The sequence below is a fragment of the Mustelus asterias genome, chromosome 26, assembly GCF_964213995.1.
Source record: "Mustelus asterias chromosome 26, sMusAst1.hap1.1, whole genome shotgun sequence".
NCBI lineage: Eukaryota > Metazoa > Chordata > Chondrichthyes > Carcharhiniformes > Triakidae > Mustelus > Mustelus asterias.
The window spans coordinates 16190498-16209491 of NC_135826.1; the positions used below are offsets into that span (position 1 = coordinate 16190498).

At 42.2% G+C, this 18994-nt stretch overlaps 1 protein-coding gene and 1 pseudogene across 1 annotated transcript; both read right to left on the reverse strand.

Moving 5' to 3' along the window:
• Positions 1–5143: 5143 nt before the first annotated feature.
• LOC144479489 (cathepsin L2-like) lies at positions 5144–16930 on the reverse strand. The gene is made up of 7 exons (XM_078198213.1): positions 16793–16930; positions 14534–14656; positions 12224–12376; positions 10916–11137; positions 8584–8749; positions 6422–6527; positions 5144–5271 (listed from the first exon to the last, which is right to left on the reverse strand). Exons 1-7 carry the CDS (start codon positions 16922–16924, stop codon positions 5172–5174), a joined length of 1002 nt encoding a protein of 333 aa, XP_078054339.1. The 5' UTR covers positions 16925–16930; the 3' UTR covers positions 5144–5171.
• Positions 7869–8088, reverse strand: LOC144479788 (U2 spliceosomal RNA; annotated as a pseudogene).
• Positions 16931–18994: the final 2064 nt, after the last annotated feature.

Consider the following 18994-nt stretch of genomic DNA (forward strand, 5'->3'; position numbering starts at 1 on the left):
TTACAAAGTACTATTACCCTTTGATCTAGAAATGTTTGGTTTAATTTTTAGACTATGGCCATGCTCTTACCTTTTCACCCCGCCAGCCATCTTACTGGCATTGGATATCCAGCGAGATCAGCCTTGTGCCGTAAAGGGCAGAAGGCTGATTATAATATTTCAATGCTATTTAAAATATAATTTAATGTTAGATGTGAGCTTGGGACACAGTCGTCCAGGCTCACTTGCCTCTGTGCCCTTGCCAGTGAGGGTTCTCTCCAGCGAGGATCACGTATGGTCCCCATCAACGGAGGCCAGACATGATGGCCTCATTGGTAGGACCGGCCCCACTCAGGAGGTCAGGGGCAGCGATATTAGGGAGCAGGGGGTTTCAGCCACAAAGACCAGCTATAGCTGGGGGAAGCAGTCACTCTCAGATCTTTGAGTTTTGCACATGCTCAATGGCACCCTCTGCTGCTATCTGCCGGCTTTCTGGTGAGCTAGGCCATGTCCCCTCCCTTGCTTGCGAGAAACAAGTTTGACTTCATTTTTTTGGCAGAGTTAGGAAAGATTGTATTTTTATCTCACCCCAAAGAACCGTATGATTCTCTCCCATTTAAAGTTTGTTTCGGCCCCATCGCCCCTCTCAGCCCTGGACTCCCCAACCAATGGGAATAGTTTCTCTCTAGGCTGTTCACTTTTGTAGATCTTGCAATCTGTTTTATCACCCATTGTTATCAGAATCACAGTATTATTAAAGTGCAGAAGGAGGTCATTTGGCCCATCGTATCTGTACTAGCTCTTTAAATGAGCAGTAGGTTAAATCCATTCCCCTGCCCTCTTCCCATACCTCTGCACATTATCTCTATTCAAATAATCATCTAATTCCCACTTGAATGCCTCAATTGAAGCTGCCTCCACCACACTTCCAGACAGTGCATTCCAGACCCAAACCACTCGTGGGAAAAAGATTTTTCTCCCATCACATTTGCTTTTTTTTGCAAATCACTTTAAATCTTTGCCCTCTCGTTTATTGATTTTTTTAGAAGTAGGAACAGTTTCTCCCTATCTATTCTGTCCAGCCCCCTCATGATTTAGACCATCTTTATTGAATCTCCTCTTAGCCGCCATCTCTCCCAACCTCTCCAATCTATCCTCACATCTGAAGTTTCTCATCCCTGGAACCATTCTTGTAAACTTCTTCTGCACTCTCTCCAATGCATTCACATCCTTCCTATAATGTTGCACCCAGAACTGTACACAACATCCCAGCTGAGGTCTAACTAATGTCTCGTATAAACTCCTTGCTCTTGTACTCCATGTCCCTATTAAGAAAGTGCAGAATACTATATGCTTTATTAACTGCTCTCTCCACCTGTCCTGCCACTTTCAATGATCCATGCGCATGTAAACCCAGGTCCCTCTGTTCCTGCATTCCCTCAAGGTTTGTACCCCTTGTTTTAGATCATCTATCCATGTTCTTCCTACAAAAATGGATCACCTCACACTTCCCCACATTGGACTTCATCTGTTACCTATCTGTCCACTCTGCCAACTTTCATCTTTCAGGTCAGTCACAGAAACTATCTGGCTTTACCCAGGACTCATCCGAATGGTCGTCTTCGTCAACTCTCGTCATAACTCACGTTGGTTCGAATGTTGTAACCTTTCTTGCTCCTGATTTATTAAGTTTGGTGATAGCTGCTGACTAGAAACAGAACATCCCATCCCAACTTCAACATCTCTTTTCCTGTTCTTCCTATCTTTTCCATTTGCCAGGATTTGTGCTTATCTTTTTCTGGCAGTTTCTTTATTTTGTTATTGTCTTTTCCCTCTGTAGCCACCTATGGCTGTCCTTTTTGATCAGGAGAGCTTGTGCCCTTTACAGATACAAACTGATTTTGTAGAGCAGCAGCGAGTAGACTCATCGCCATGTGGGGACACCATCATTCCCTGGTGGAATGTGTTCTGCATTCTTTTCCCGTGCAGATAGAAGGATTAAGTACCATTTCAATGGGTACCTTTATGTGTAAACAGCCCTATGACAGCTAATGGCTCCTCCCGTAGTAACTGATCTACACATGTACTCCCCTGCAACTGACACAATGGATGGGATTTTCTGCACCCACGGTGGCGTGTTTCGCCAAGGGGGCGGTGGCTTGCCATTGGCCGGCAACAGGATCTTCTGGTCCCACCGTTGTCAACAGGGTTTCCCATTGAATGTGCCCCTCGCCACCATGGGTGTGTCAACCGACAAATCCTTCAAACATGGCAATAGCTGGGGTAAGAGTGGAAGAAACCCCTGATCAATCACACTTAATGTGGAGTGGTGCCCCTCAAGCTATAAGCCCCTGGCAATGGAGAGGCGTTTAGCTGAGCACTTGAAATGCCACAGATACAAGGTTACGCACCAAGTGCTAAGAAATGGGATTAGAATGGATATGTGTTTGATGGCTGACACAGATATGATGGGCCGAAGAGCCTCTTGCTGTGCTATATGACTCCATGGCATCCTGTTGTCTAGGGTTTTACAAAAAAGAACAAAGAATAAAAAAAGTACAGCATAGGAACAGGTTCTTCGGCCCTTCAAGCCTGCGCCAACCATAATGCCTGTCTAAACTAAAACTGTATGCACTTACGGAGTCTGTATCCTTCCATCCCCATCCTATTTATGTATTCATCTAGTTGCCCCTTAAATGCCGCTATCTTATCTGCTTCCACAACCTCTCCGGGCAGTGGGTTCCGGCCATTCACCCCCCTCTGTGTAAAAAAGAGGGTGCAGAAAGTGCAGAAAGAGGCCATGGCTCCTATTCACATGATGACACCCAGGTACTTGTCTCATCTGCGGGTTGAGCTTCTTAAAGGGACATCACTCTTAAAGCGATATTACAACACTTTGCTCTTATTAGATTGTCTCCCAACAATTTCCAATATATTCTTTGTGTATTCAACTTCTCTGCCATGCCCTTAGTGCTCATGATAATCTTTCCTGTCTATGCCTTTAAGGACCCACATTTATTTCTGCCAATCTCTTCATGTATACCTACCAATAAATGTTTTGCAGTCTGTTTTTATATCTCTTGCTAGTTTATTCTTCTTCTCTTTTCTCCTTCTAATGGCTTCCTGGTCATCCTCTACATATTTTCAAACTTCTCCTAATCTTCAGGCTTCCTAGTCTTTTTGACAACATTGTAAACCTCTTCTTTCAATCTGATACTAACCTTACCTTTTCTAGCTAACCATGGAGTGAAGATATTCCTCAAGGAAATGTATGTCTATTGAGGTTTATAAATGATTTATTTAAATGTATGCCTTTGCTTATTTGTTTTTAACCTAATTTCCCCAACCTACCTCTGAACTCATTCCCTCATATCTATGCCATTGGTTTTGTTTAAATTTAAGAACCTAATTTTGGATTTAAGCACTTTGCTTTCAAACTTATCATGAAATTCCATCACTTTATGATCGCTTTTCCCCAGATTATCCTTTACTAATGAACCATGTCTTTTTGCATTATACCAGTTCAAATTTATCTTGCTAGTTCTTTGGTACATTGTTTAGAAATACTATTGTGTTCTATTAATTAATTCCCCAAGCCACATTTTCCTATTGGTTTGCCTGCTCTGTATAAAGATTAAAATCCCCACGGTTAATACACTACTCCCTTGTTACATGATCCTCTAATTTCTTGTTTATACTTAGTCCAACACTCAGATTATTGTTAGTGAGCCTATCAAACAATCCCACCCATTTTCTATCCCTTTTTTTAATGGGGAGCAGTGGGGTAGTGCTTTGTCACTGGATTAGTAATCCAGAGACCTAGGGGAACGCTCTGGGTCCTTGGTTTTGAATCCCACCATGGTAGCTGATGGAATTAAAAGCTAGTCTCAGTAATAGTGACTATGACACCATTGTTGATCATTGTAATAACCCATCTGGTTCCTGAATGCCTTTTAGGGAACAAAATCTGCCGTTCTCACCTGGTCTGGCCTACATGTGACTCCAGACCCATAGCAATATAGTTGACTCTTAAATACCTTCTGAAATGGCCAAGAAAGCCATTCAATCGGAGGGCAATTAGGGATGAGTCTTCCCAGTAATGTCCACATCCCGTAAATGAATTTTTAAAAAATTATCCAAGTATTCCGCGTCTCCTTATCCATTTTGCCTATTGTTAAATTTGAGACTACCGGGGGGGGGGTAGTTCCAAAGACATCACATGGAAAGACAAGCCACAGGAGCAATAAGGTTTATTGATGAACTGTACTCCTCGCACTCCAGCCCTTGACTGGCTATAGGGGCGGATTCACAGACAGGGCCACCTCTCTCCCCGGGTCGATTGACTTGTCTTCTTAAAGGGGCTGCACCGCGCATACATAACATTTATTTTCTTAAATTACCCTAGAATATTTAGTTCCAATGCTAGGTCATTCTGCAGCCATGCCTGAGTAATGCCACCAAATCAAAACCATTTACCTCTATTCGTGGCATGAATTCATCCATCTTGTTCAAAATGCTTCACTGCATTTTGATTGAGTGCTTGTAAATATTAGCTTATCCTGGATCCTTCAGGAATTTAAGATTAATCTCCTGAACCCTGCTGTGAGCAAACCGAGAAAAAAATAATTTTTAAAAACTATTAAAATATTGAATTGTGGGATAATAAGTTTATTTGACCAAGAGGGTGGGTCTGAAGGCATCTCATGTGCTTAAAGTCTCCAGGGTTACATTTAACCAGAATTGGCAACCCTACTTCCTCCACCCCAGGTTTTGTTTAGTTAAATGAACACGACTCATAGATTGACAGATAATGATGTTTAATGTAATATCAGACAACAGCAGCTTGTACTTAGCAGCCTTTAACATAGAAAAAACCCTTTAAAGTAGAACATTGTTCTAATGCTACTATGATGCTAATGCTACTATACAGAGAAAATGCTTAAATGTAACTATTGAACCACATGAAGGTTATGTTTTACATTGATTCTAAGAGAAACATTTTCAGTCCTATTGATAACAGATAAATTTGTGCATATATTTTATCTTAATATTTGAAAAGAATTTCCTATAAACCACAGCAAAGGTAAATTAAGACAGTGTTGTGAATAATTTCTAAATTCAGCGGCTCCAGGTAGACGTGATTTTGATTCTTATTGGAATTTTATCCACTTCTAGCTGATACCTTTAAACCTTCACACCTCAGGATAGACTGCATCTGTAGCAATTCCACAGTTGTTTTCCATGTCCTTAGCCATGTGGACATATCCTTCATTGCCCCAACTTGCTCCCCAACTGAAATGAAAGCAAATCTTGTATTATAGCCCTGGTAAAGCAAATCTTTAAACATATTTTTTAAAATAAGAGGTTTTGCTTTTGATTATTGGTACCAAGTGCGGACCCATGTTCGATTCCCGGCTTGGGTCACTGTGCGGAGTTTGCACATTCTCCCCATGTCTGTGTGGGTTTCCTCCGGGTGCTCCGGTTTCCTCCCACTGTCTGAAAGATGTGCTGGTTAGGTGCATTGACCCGAACAGACGCCGGAGTTTGGCAACGGGGGGAATTTCACAATAACTTCATTGCAGTATTAATGTAAGCTTACTTGTGACTATTAAATAAATAAACTTTACAAAGTGGAGAGCTGTGGATTGCCCACTGTCAGAATAAAACTAGCTTGTTAAGATAAAACTGGACCAGATTGCTGAGGACAAAATTTCTCATTGGGTTACACAGGAAAGTCAACAACCGTTTCACAAGCAAATCCATCCCCAACAGCAATTTCTATACTTGTGATATCGAATGCTCAATAGTTCAACCTCAATCAATATTATGATTGGAGGAAAATGCGATGAGGCTTCATATGGCATATTTCCCACGAGTTGCACCCAACATCACCCATTACAAGAGCTGCCTGCCCAGGCTTAATGTCCACCATTAATCAAAGCCCTGAGGATTTAAGTTTTAAACGTCCCATTTTACAGACCAAGCGATCGCTTTCGGCAAAGGGGCCCATTTACATTGTGACAGGCCCCAAAGAAATGTCCCTCTTCCCAGCAGCCCAGTTGCTGCAACTCCAAAATCTTTGAATTGTGCTGACTCCGCATGAGGAACAGGACTAGTTCAGGAGTGTGGGGGAAGTGGGGGCACAGAGATTTTGTTGCCATGCAAAGTCCACCTCAGGTAATCTGCAGCAGAATTACAGCCGCCAGCATTTCTACAAATTTTCTGTGTTTAGGGAAAAATCAAAAAGAGACTAAAAGCCCCAAACAATTTTGGTCAAATTGATAAGAAGGTTGTATGAAGGAAGGTCCATCTGTTCACTAAATGCATTCCTTTAGCTTTAGCTATATCTTATTGAAAATATTATAGTTCTGTAGATTTTTAACTTTAATTAAAACTCTGAGATTAAATGGATCAGCCCTGACTCCCTGGCTGGGTACCGTACCTGTTTTTAACAATCCAGTATGGCTTCTGATTTTCAGTCCCGTACCCGACTGCCAACACTTCATGATCAAGTTTGTCTGTACTACAGCGTGGCTCATAGAAAATACCTGGAGGAAAAGCAACAATTGTACCTGTTATCACAGAATTGAAATCTCATTTTAAAAGGAAATGACAACATGCTGTGGGAGAATTATTGGAATTCTACAGCAATTAAAAACTATTGGTTTGCACCTGCCTTTCTTTAATAAATCAGACTCCCCCAAAGATCAGGTGACAAGAACGCTATTTTTAACATTTCCCCTAATAATCGATTATGCTCCATTATCACGACGGCAGCTGTCCCTCAATTCAAAGATGACGTCTGCTCAGGGTCCTGGATTTCTGCCGTGGGTCTTCATGCGACTAAACAGTTCACAGATCTTTGGGTAGGTGGGTCTGGATGTCCCGAGAGGTAGGGGGACCCAGATTGCAGGGTTGGCTTCCTTTACTTTCCCTCTCTGCTGTCGCTCCACTTAATTTGTCGCATTAAGATAAGTAAAATACAACAGATGTTGGAATCTGAAACATAAACAGAGGAAGCTAGAAAAAGGCAGCTTGTTTCCAGCACTCTTTCTTCTCATCATTAAAACTTTGTGACTCAATTCATGATGAGACCGATGGACAAGTTGTCGCTATTTTAAATGGTTAGTAGCAAACTGCTCCATGTTAATGCTGCCATGCTTCAAGGAGAAGTCCAGGGAGTCATTGAAGAGTTTTCTTTGTCCTCCATGGGACGTCAGCCATTTGAGAGTTGAGATAATAGGACCTGGGGGGGCAGGGGACAAGGAGCGGTGGGGGGCAGGGAGGGGGGGGGTACATTTGGCCATCTGGACTCAGTTCCTAGTCCATTGTAGCAGATTTTGCAGGAATTTTGCCTTAATGCTTGTGATAAACTGGCTTGAAGAAGGATTCGAGCATTTGTTGAAAGATCTTTCCATTGAATTCAGAGTGTGCAGTGGAAACATTGATGATGGAACTTCTCTTGTGTGTCGCTGATATACTGTCCAGATCTCACAGGGACGTGGTGATGACAACTGCTCTGTACACTAGGGCTTTTCCAGAGGATCTCTGACTGGTCTTTATTTTCAGACAAAATCTCAAGAACAACACCAGGAACTCACCACTGTATTCATCAACCTGACCAAAGAACCTGATTAAGTCAATCACGAAGATCTGTGTATTGTGCTGCAAAGATTTAAACTTCAAGAAATGTCATCACAATTCTACAAAAGCTTCATGAAGCTATGGCTGCAAATGCCTTGAAAGGGAGATCTGGAACAGATTTTTTTTTTAATATACTTTTCCAATTCAATCAAATCAAATCCAATTCAGAGTCTCAACAAGTTGAGACATTTCAGATCCAGGCTGACAAGACAGGGCGAGCGACCAAACCACCCTGTCCTGGGCCTGATCTACATGAGCCAAGCTGATTGGAGAAGGGGGAGGTTCCTCTTCCAAGACTTGAGCTCATTTGCATCCCAGCCAAAAGGCCGAGATGCCACTTTAAAAAATTGCTTCAAATGAAACATATGAAGCTTCAGTGTAGCCTAATGACCTCAACCAAGTGCGGCCGGCCATGGGCTGCCGACCATACTACACTTGATCTTAGCCAAAAGGCCAAGAAGCGATCACAGATACCTTCAAAATACAGAACAGTCTCAAGCAAGGTTGTGTGATAGCTCCCATACTACTTACAGTCTACCTGACAACAGCAATTCACCTCAAAGACCTACTGCCCTCTGGTGTGAGTATCAAATGCCCTCTAGAAAAATTCTTAAACCTCAGTCGCCTCCATGCCAAAACAAAACTGACCACCATCAACATGGTCTACAGTTTGCGGAACATTGCAGTGTCATTGCCTACTCTGCACTAGGTTTGCAAACTGCTCTCAATATCTTCAGATCTCTCATTCTCCATTTAATAAATGGCCAAAGCCTATCACTCGTGTTTTTAATCAAGATGTAAGTGGAGTATAAGACAGTGGTTAAAAATACTAAACTTGTAACAACTTCACTATGATTAACTCTCAACTTCGCACCTTGAAATTTTATTCAGTTCATTCAGAACTTGTTTCAACCATGAATAGGTCAAATGTGCGCAGTAGCTATGAATTCTGTCACTTACCTGATTTGTACAACATGAAGGATCTGTGCTCTGCGTCTATAGAAACCGATATTGGTCCAACCGTGGCCACTGCTGCAGCTAAATCTGCTTCAGAATTCTTTGGAATAATTCTGACCCCATTGCAAGTGGCGACAATATCATTTTTGTTGGATTTACAATCCCCATCCTAAAAGCCAAGAGGAAAGCTGAGGCAAAGATTTATTCAAATAACACGAAAATGATTAGGCCAGAAAACTGAACAGCTTCATCCCTTATTGATGAATCGCACTCCTTCAAACCTTTTATTCTCCATAATACTTTTAAGTGCCTCGTGAACATATTTCAATGGTTTCCAATTACAATTTACTTCACAAGCCATTTAGCATTTGCGTGTAAGTAATTCAATTTAATTTTTTTCCTGCACCTATTCTTATTTTTAAATTGTGTTCCTCCCATGTAAATGTTCACCAGGATGAACTATTGTTTGGGTCATTTCCTTCAAACATGAAAGCTTCAATTATGTTACATCAGAGTCTCCTTTCCTCCAAAGAAAGGCCCTACATTCTTAATTTTCTTCACCACCAAATCCTTTTGATATGTTCAGATAAACCCTGCTCACCTACCCAGCAGAATTTGTGTAATTCTTTGTTTAATCTGTTGCTTTGCTGGAATAAATTCATCACCCACCAATGTACCAGGACTTCACATGAACTTGGCAAACATCAGCAAGTTGAGTTAGGTTGTGCACTGAGATGTATGATGTTCACACAATGGCCCAGGTTTTTCAGGGGAGAACCAAATCTTCCCAGAATTAGATTTATTGAATTTAGTGAGGACATCTTCCCTCCCCCCCCCCCCCCCCCCTTCACTGTTAGAAGTCCATAAAAAACTTATGCCTTGGTCAATCAGGAGTAACCAGGTATTTAACTGGTCTGTAATTAATAAAATTAAACACCAATTAAACTGACCCTAAGAAAATTATGTTATTTTTATAGAGCGCTCTTAAATGATTAATTAGTAAATTCTGAAGGTTTTAAAAATAATTTTCTACATTTTTTTCCAAATAAGTTCATTACTGCCTTCATCCTCTAGAGGTAGCATGGTGGCACAGTGGTTAGCACTGCTAGCCCCACAGCGCCACAGACCCGGTCACTGTCTGTGCGAAGCCTGCGTGTTCTCCCCGTGTCTGCGGGCGTTTCCTACCTTTAACTTTTACCTTCACCCTAGATGAATGGTTCAATCTTTAATGTTTTTGATGTCAAGTGTTCCAGTGTTTTATTTTCCTGGTTTTTGCTTCTTGCCTGTGCATCCATAACAATTTCTCCTCGGGGAGAAAGGGAAACTGATTGAGGAATTATTGGCTCCTTAGCACTTGGATAATTCAAAAAAGATGCAAGATTTGAACATGTTTGTTTTGTTTGAAGTGAACTTAAATCACTTGTGGTCACAGTAAAGCCACCACATTACGAGCCCAACTGATTATAGGCAGCTGTCAGACTTACACAACAATTGGTTCCTGGAAACATCGTCAAGTCGAAATGTTGGAACTGATTTCCCCATAGGAACACTGTTAAAACTGGGGGACTGGTTCTATCAGTGAGGCAAGGCAACACTTTTAACCATGCTTGTTCGGGACCAATGACCCAATACTGTACAACTGGATGATGGACTATTGGACTCTATTTCTCCAGCTCTGCCTAAGACATATTGAAAAGAAACCATTTAATCTGCTGATTACAAATAATCATATGTTCGTAAATTCCAAGGGTGTTTCTGCCAGTGTTACAGGCAACTCCTGTAGAAATGCTACTCATGGTATATGAGTAAAGCAACGATTAAAGCATTTGGAACAGTAAAACATCAAATATTCTGGAAAATTTAACTTAACCAAAACTCATTGTAAATTGCAAATTTGAAACAGAATGTCAATTTATAAGCACTGTAAGTGCTGTTCATGATAATTTGAACATTGTAAAGTCGAGGACTGCCTGTATCCTAAATCAGTTGTTGGTTTACCTATTAGCGTACTCAGGATTGCTCAGAAACTGCTGCCCAATTGTGGAATTACATCTAACAGTAGATATTTTGTTTTGGGCTTTTCAATCACGGGCTGTTGGGTACAGAAGTAGTCAGTCTATAGGAGGAGAGCATTTTCCTCTGGGAGGGTGTGACAGGGGCCTGAAACTCTTCAGGGGCTTGTGGAGTCTCCAAGGTATCTCTCCCAGGAGGCTGACAAATAACCTCAGAGAATAGTTCAAACAAACAAAACCTGGCCCTGAAATGGAAAAAAAAAGCATTCTTCATCTTAAGTAACATAAAAATTCCAAGAACATTAAGGAGAAGGGAAAGTTACCTTTGCAGTGTAGGGGTAAGATTGTTCGGAATTAATACCATTTTCTTTGATAAATAGAAGGGCCTGGACTTTATATCCACCATTACAGCCTCTGTTTCCTACAGCTCGGGTACAATCCATCAGGTACTGCTCACTCAGGGAAATGAGTTTTCCGGTTTTCCTAAACACTTGCCCTTCAAGTACTCCAGTCGTACTGAAAGCCCAGCACGAGCCACATTGTCCCTGACATAAAGAATCACAGAGGGAAACATTTGCGATCATTTGTGATATTTTATTTCACTGAGAAACCTCCATGTAAAAGTCAACAGTCATAGCGGAGGACACCATCAAATTTCTAAACATTTTGACTTCAGACAAAAGGCTACGGTCTCTTATACATCTCTCCTTTCATTTACAATGATTTTCTTTCTTATATACATTTTGGCAACATGAGGCTGAGGCTGCTAATTTTTCAATCATACAAATATCAATGTTTGATACAAAACTGTTCATTAATCACCCCTGTCCTCATTAACCCACATAGGCTCCTGGCCTGGCAACACCTTGATTTTAAAATACTCATTTTTTTCTCATATCCTTCCTTCTAGAGGGCACAGCCTCAAAATAAAGGGGGGTCAGTTTAGGACAGAGTTGAGGAGGAACTTCTTCTCTCAGAGGGTGGTGATTCTCTGGAATTCTCTGCCCACTGAAGTGGTGGAGGCTACTTCGTTGAATATGTTTAAATCACAGATAGATGGATTCCTGATCGGTAAGGGAATTAGGGGTTATAGGAACCAGGCGGGTAAGTGGAACTGATCCACTTCAGATCAGCCATGATCTTATTGAATGGCGGGGCAGGCTCGAGGGGCTAGATGGCCTACTCCTGCTCCTATTTCTTATGTTCTTATGTTCTTCATCGCTCCATTTCCTATCTCCTTAATTTCCACCAGCCCACGATCCTCCCTTCTGTGCTGCTCCAAATCTGTCCTCTTGCAAATTATCCAATTTTAATTGTTCCAAAAATTGGCAACCTTGTTCTCTGCTGCCAGGGCCAGAGGGAATCTGGAATTCCCTCTCTAAATCACTCCACCTCTTTATCTCTCTCTCTCTGTCTTTAAGATTATCCTTAAAACCTCCCTCTTTGACCACACTTATGGTCAACTGTCCTAATATCATCCTTGAAGACTCAGTGCCAAAATCCTCAATATTGCTCTAATTAAAGTTCCTTGGGTCTTTATCTATGTTAAAGGCACTATATAAATGCAGGTTCTTGTTGTTCTATGCTAAAAATGAACATCCTATGATTAGCAGCACTTCTCCCATCTTTACCTGGTCCTTCACTGGGGTAACGTAACCCTTGGGACGCCAGTCAACAGCCAAAGGCAGTTCAACATTCTTCTGTGCTGTAAACACTTTGCACGTCAGGTTCCCAGCTTCCTTTTTGTTGAACTTATTCAAAAACTGTCCAAACTCCTTAGTGGTCTAAAAAATCAAGAAACTCTGAGCTTTATTAATCATAATATACATGGGTTCAATGTATGATACGACTTACGTACATCATTTCAATAAATCCTCATCATTAAAATGATGGTTTAGGATTTGCTGGAAGGTAGATGAACCAGTGAGTTGTAGCAGTGGAATGAAGCAGACAACAGCTTTTAGAAGGTGGGCGCATGAGAATTTGGAGCAAAGTGGGAATTCGGTGCAGAGGAGAAGTTTTTGCTTTTTGCTTCCTAACTTTTTCACCCTTCAGAAAGTGGTCTTGTCCCTGCTGCAGGAGTAGAGGAGTATTTGGTGAGTATTTCAGCCACTGTGAGGCAGCGATGGAAAAATGAAGAAACAACCATGCAGTCCTGAGAAACTGGTAAGTTGATTGGCCAATAAGTACTCAGTGCCAGGGGTAGTGAGTGTCAAACTTGTGTCTGATGTAAAGGAAAGTTGGGGCCTAATATAGTAAGGTGATGCAAGTAATCCAAAATAGAATAGAGTTAACATAAGGGATGTAAACAGAGTGCACCTAGGGTTTAAAACAGTGTACAACTTGGTGGTTATTTAACAAAATGTACAAAAAGCACCATAAATAGATAAATAATTTAATTAAGTAATTACATAAAACACATTAAAGATGGCGGCATTGTGATGTATCAAGGCTGCAGCATCTGAGAACTCGTGGATAACATTGTGATTCACGGCAAACCCACTTGCAGTAAGTGTTTGCGGCTTGAGGAACTTTAGTTCAGATTCATTGAGTTGGAAGCTGAGCTGCAAATACTGCGACACATCAGGGAGGGTGAGAATTACCTGGACGCTTTGTTTCAGGAGGCAGTTACACTCCTAAGAATGGGGCCTTCTGGTTTAGAAAGTGGTCAGGGACAAAGTGGGTGTGGCCAAAGGTGAGGCAAGTAAGGGAACCCAGTGGGCAGGAGTGTCGGCCTCTGCAATTGTTCCAACGGGTTAAAGATTCTTTGAGCTTGTTTGGATGAGAGTGGGGGCTGCAGGGTGGGTGAGCTGGCTGGCCATGGTACAGAAAGTTGGGGGAGCAGATAAGAATGTAGTGGTAGTAGAGGCATTGCTCTGTAGCAAGGATGTGGAGATGCCGGCGTTGGACTGGGGTAAACACAGTAAGAAGTTTACATCTCTTGTATCTCTTGTAAGAATAAGTTAAATAAGGAAGGGTGGGGGGGGCGGGGGGGGGGGGGGTGGGTGGGGGGGTCATATGGAGCATAAACACTGACAGGCTAGTTGGCCTGATGGCTTGTTTCTCTGCTATAAATTCGATGTAATTCCACAAAATGTAATTCTGTACGTACCAGATCTCCAATACACATCTCTTTAACCTGTCTTAATGCTCTCTCCACTCACATTGTTTGTACCTTTAAGAGTTGATTAGCTGTAAGTATTCGCATTCCAACCATTATTCTGTAAATTGAGTTTGTGTCTTTATATGCCCTGTTTGTGAACAGAATTCCCACCCACCTGAAGAAGGAGCTTAAGGCTCCAAAAGCTAGTGGCTTTTGCTACCAAATAAACCTGTTGGACTTTAACCTGGTGTTGTTAAACTTCTTACTGTAGCAAGGAGTCAGAGATCAGACGGTTGTGTTGCCTGCCCAGTGCCAGGGTGAGAGACATCTTCTCAGGGCTGGAGATGAACTTGCAGTGAAAATAAAGAGAAAACATTCACTAATGAACCTAATAAAGAATTAAAGAGAAGCGTCTTTATCCAGAGACTGCTTAGAATGTGGAACTTGGTACCAAATGGAGTTGCTGAGGCAAATAGAAGGGGTGTTTTTAAAGGGAAGCTGGATAAACACGAGCCAAAATTTTCTGGCCATTCACGCCAGCGGGACCCACCGGTCCTGCTGATGGTGTACCCCCCGCTATGGGTTTCACAATGGCAAGGGCTACATACAATGGGAAACCCTTTGACAATGATGGGACCATTAGCCAAAGGCAGGCTACCTCCCTCCGCTGGGAAATCCCACCCATGAGCAAGAAATTGTTGGAAGAATAAGTTAAATAAGGAAGGGTAGGGGGGGGTGGGTCATGTGGAGCATAAACACTGACAGGCTAGTTGGCCTGATGGCCTGTTTCTCTGCTATAAATTCGATGTAATTCCATGAAATGTAATTCTGTACGTACCAGATCTCCAAACTGATTCATTCCCACTGTAAACGTGTGCTTTCCCATTGAGTGCTCCAGGTTGTGCTTTGCAATGTATTTCATATTTTCCTCCCACACCATTCTTCTGTAACTTGCAGAATTCTGAAAAGTAATCCAACAAAATCCAATTCAAGTGCATTTTATTGTTGTAAATATTGGGAATATTTTAAGAATAAATTCCAGGAAAAAAAATCCCTTTTACCAGTTTATCACATCAAAGCCAATGCGTATTAAACCAAAGAAAAATTCTTGTAGTAAACTGTGAGGCTATAACTATCAGGGAAGGCAATAAGGGCAGCACTGTAGCACAGTGGTTAGCACTGCTGTCTCACAGCTCCAGGGACCTGGGTTTGAGTCCCAGTTGGGTCACTGTCTGTGTGGAGTTTGCACGTTCTCCCCATGTCTGCATGGGTTTCCTCCGGGTGCACCAGTTTCCTCCCACTGTCTGAAAGACGTGATGGTTGACCTGAACAGGCGCCAGACTATGGCAACTAGGGGAATTTCACAGTAATTTCATTGCAGTGTTAATGTAAGCCTTACTTGTGACTAACATAAGGTGGTGTTTTTTTCCTTAGGAAAGAGAAATCCGAGAGGTAATTTGATAGAGATCTTTAAAATTATAAGGGGTTTGATAGGATGGAGGAAAGATGTTACCTCTCGTGGAGAAGTCTAAAGCTATATAGGATAGTCACTAGTAAATCCAGTCGGGAATTTGAGAGCAATTACCTCAGCCAAAGAGTGCTAAGTATGTGTTTAGAATGACAACAAATGTTGAGGTAAGTAGCATAATGCATTCAAGGGGAATCTAGATAAATACATGAGGGAGAAATGGATGGAAGGGTTTGCTGAAGGACTAGATGTAGAGGAATTGAAAAAAGATTTGTGTGGAGTATAAATGCTGGTATAGACCAGTTGGGCCAAATGGTCTGTTTCTGTACTGTAGACTCAATGCTTAAATTCTTTGGAACAAGATATTAGCAAATTACTGCGGATGCTGGAATCTGAAACAAAAGCAGAAAATGCTGGAAAATCTCAGCAGGTCTGATAGCATTTGTGGAGAGAGAACAGAGCCAACATTTTGAGTCTGAATGACCCTTCATCAGAGCTGAAGACAGAGAAAATAGGATGAAATTGATACGGTTGTGGTGAGGGGGTGGGGAGGGGGCGGTGAGCAGGGGAAGCTGTGGGGGCTGATAGAGAGTCAGCAGTTGGTGGAGACAGGAGAGATTGACAAAGATGTCATAGACAAAAAGACAAAGAGAATGCAAACGGTGGTAATCTTGGCTTGGAATTAATTCAGGTGAAGACTTGCTCCCAATTGACCAACTTATCTCAGGTTAGACAGTTGTGAAATCTTTTGAATTTTGGATGCATTAATGCAAGTTTTCAATTTCTCTCAATCAGTGAAAGTACTCTTCGCCCTCAGGCTGTGGATTCAAGTCGCATAATCCGCTGCGGTGGGGGCCTCAGAGATATGGGGAAACCCTTCCATTGTTACAATTAGACCTCTTTTGAGCTTTGTGGTTCCCTAATACCAGCATTTCATTCAACCTCCAGTCAGGAGGCCAAAGTGTTGCTGGACTTCAGCCACAGTGGGGGACCCATTCGATGCTACAGAAATTCTGCTGATGTATGAAAATGCCATTGATCAAGTTACATTGATCACCTGCCCACTTCCACTGAGCAAACTGCCAATTCCAGTGGCTGACCCTGCCAGGAAACTCCAGCCTTTTTCAGCCCCTCTGCTATGGAAATCCCTCATCTGGACCTTTGTCACCTCTACGTTCAATTATTCCACCTTCCGATCCTTTAGGATGCATAAGCACCAAGTTGTCAAAATTCCAGAACCCGTATGCCATTCTGCACTAAGTTCTGCTCACTAGTTACCCCAGCCTCAGACCCATGATTGCTGGTCTATTCATTCCTCAACGCCCAATCACTTTAAATTCTTATCCTTCTCCTTCACATCCCGCTCTCCTCCATTTCTGCTCCTTACATCCTTTCTTACAACTGGTATTGACACTGAAAATTGTGTCTTGCATAGAATGGGGTCAATCCAAGAACCCTGCTCGATTTCCCCACTGAGGAAAAACTCAAAGTTCACCCCCTGCACTTCTGACCTCTTACCTTTCACCCCCTGTTTCTCAGTGAAAACAACCAAGTCATTTTGATGAGCAAGCAGCAGGAAATCATAATAGCTGCTCAGTAAGTTTCAGTTCAGCATTTATTGCTTCCTACCTTGTCATACTGCTTCCTATGAAACGACTTCCAGCTGAACCAGGCTTCATCCAGAGTTGGGTCAAACATGAAGCTGGAGGCTATTGTTAGGATGAAGAGGAGCACACAGCCCACAATCAAAGAGAATTTCATGATGCACAGTCTGTTGGAACAAAGGCAATTTTGTAATATTGATACAACGTGGCATTCACAGGTTATACTGGAAAAGATTTTTAAAGTGTGGAGTGTAAGCATTATCTTAACTCACCAAAATATTTAACTGACTCTTGGGGAATGAAGACAGTAACAACATGGGAATGGAATTGGTTGAGTGACAAGAAACAGAGCGTGGTGGTGAACGGATGTTTTTAAGGCTGCAGAAAGGTTTGTAATTCAGTTCCCCAGGGGTCAATGCTGGCACCCTTGCCTTTCCTGATACCTATTGGCATATTATGTACTTGCTGTGTGTGCTTTATGTTGCAGTGGCGATGGCTCATTGATGAGATCTTGAGGCTAATGTTTCCAAACATAAACACTTTTATTGGTAGGCTTTAACTATTTAACTGGCTTGGGTCACTGTCTGTGTGGAATTTGCACATTCTCCCCATGTCTGCATGGGTTTCCTCTGGGTGCTCCAGTTTCCTCCCACAGTCCAAAGATGTGCAGGTTAGGTGGATTGGCCGTGCTAAATTGCCCCTTAGTGTCAGGGTGACTAGCTAGGGTAAGTGCATGGGGTTATGGGGATAGGGCCTGGGTGGGATTGTGGTCAGTGCAGACTTGATGGGCTGAATGGCTTCCTTCTGCACTGTAGGATTCTATGATTCTATGATTTACAGTTCCGAGTATGTTCCTCATGGGGTTCCTCACCACAATGCAGGCTGGCTGCTTACAGAGTTTTTTCTAGACTGTTCTCTAATCATGTAATTACTTACATCACAGTGTGGGCAGTGCCAGTCTTCAATCCCATGTTAACCCTTGCTCTGCTGAACACCTTTATATTATAATGCATTTCATCATTTTTATTACTGATCTAGACTTCAGTGTGAAGTGCAGAATTTCAAAGTTTGCAGATGATACAAAACTTGGAAGCAATGTGAAGTTTGAAGAGGACAATGTAGAACTTCAAAGGGCCATAGGCAAGTTGGTGGAATGGGCAGACCAGCAGCAGATGAAGTTCAGTGCAGCGAAATGTGAAGCGGTTCATTTTGGCAGGAAAGCATGAAGAGACAATGTAAAATAAAGGATACAATTCTAAAGGGCTGCAGGACAAGAGGGACCTGGGTATATACGTGCATAAGTCATCAAAGGTGGCAGGACGAGATGAGAGAACAGTCAATAAATATACTGGGTTTTATTAGCAGGGGCATAAAGTACAAGAGCAAGGAGGCCATGTTGAATTTGTATAAACCATTAGTTTGGTCTCAGCTGAAGTATTGTGTCCAGTTCTGGACACCAGATTTAAGGAAGGATATCAAGACATTGGAGACAGCACATAAAAGATTCATGGAAATAGTTCCAGGGAAGGGGAACTTTGGCTGTGAAGAGATATTGGAGAAATTTGGACTGTTTGCCTGAGAGAAGAGATGGTTGAGAGGAGATTTGATAGAGGTGTTCAAAATCATGAGGGGCCTGGGCAGAGTAGAAAGAGAGAAACTGTTCTCACTTGTGAAAGAATTGAGAATGAGAGGGCACAGACTGAAAGTAATTACGGGGAGAATGCCATTTAATCAGTTGCTCATTCGGAGAGCTGATGCAGGCATTGTGGGTTGGTCACAAATTACTTTTCAGGAAAGAAATCTGCCATCTTTACCGGGTGTGGCCAACATGTGACTCCAGGCCCTTGGCGATATGGCCGAGCAAGGCAGTCAGTTCAGGAGCAATTAGGGATGGGCCTTGCCAGGGATGCACATATCACATCAAAGGATAAACGAAAAGATCGATTCTATTGGCTCTCTTTTGATTGTTGTAAAATAAAGAGTGGAGTTTTGTTGAGTGGAAAGTGATTCTGTTGCAGGAATTGTCATTTACAAGAGAGTTGAAAGAGTAAAGGAATCCCTGAGTTCTGAGATGCTTGAAACAGAATGGGCAGACTATTTTATGAGCTGCCCAAGAGTTTGGAGGGGTGTCCGGAGAATGCGCTCCGGATAGGGGGGCCAATATTCACCAGCATGGAAGATCTGACGTTCAAAGCTAATAGCCACTGGCAGGAAAAGAAGAAGAAAG

Excerpts from the sequence above, each read along its gene's own strand:
- LOC144479489 (XM_078198213.1), bottom strand. The coding sequence starts at position 16,924 with ATGAAATTCTCTTTGATTGTGGGCTGTGTGCTCCTCTTCATCCTAACA. Across the intron at positions 12,377-14,533 it reads TGAATCAGTTTGGAGATCTG|ACCACTAAGGAGTTTGGACA; the intron begins GTACGTACAGAA and ends TTGATTTTTTAG. Across the intron at positions 6,528-8,583 it reads CTTCATGTTGTACAAATCAG|GTATTTTCTATGAGCCACGC; the intron begins GTAAGTGACAGA and ends CTTTTCCTCCAG.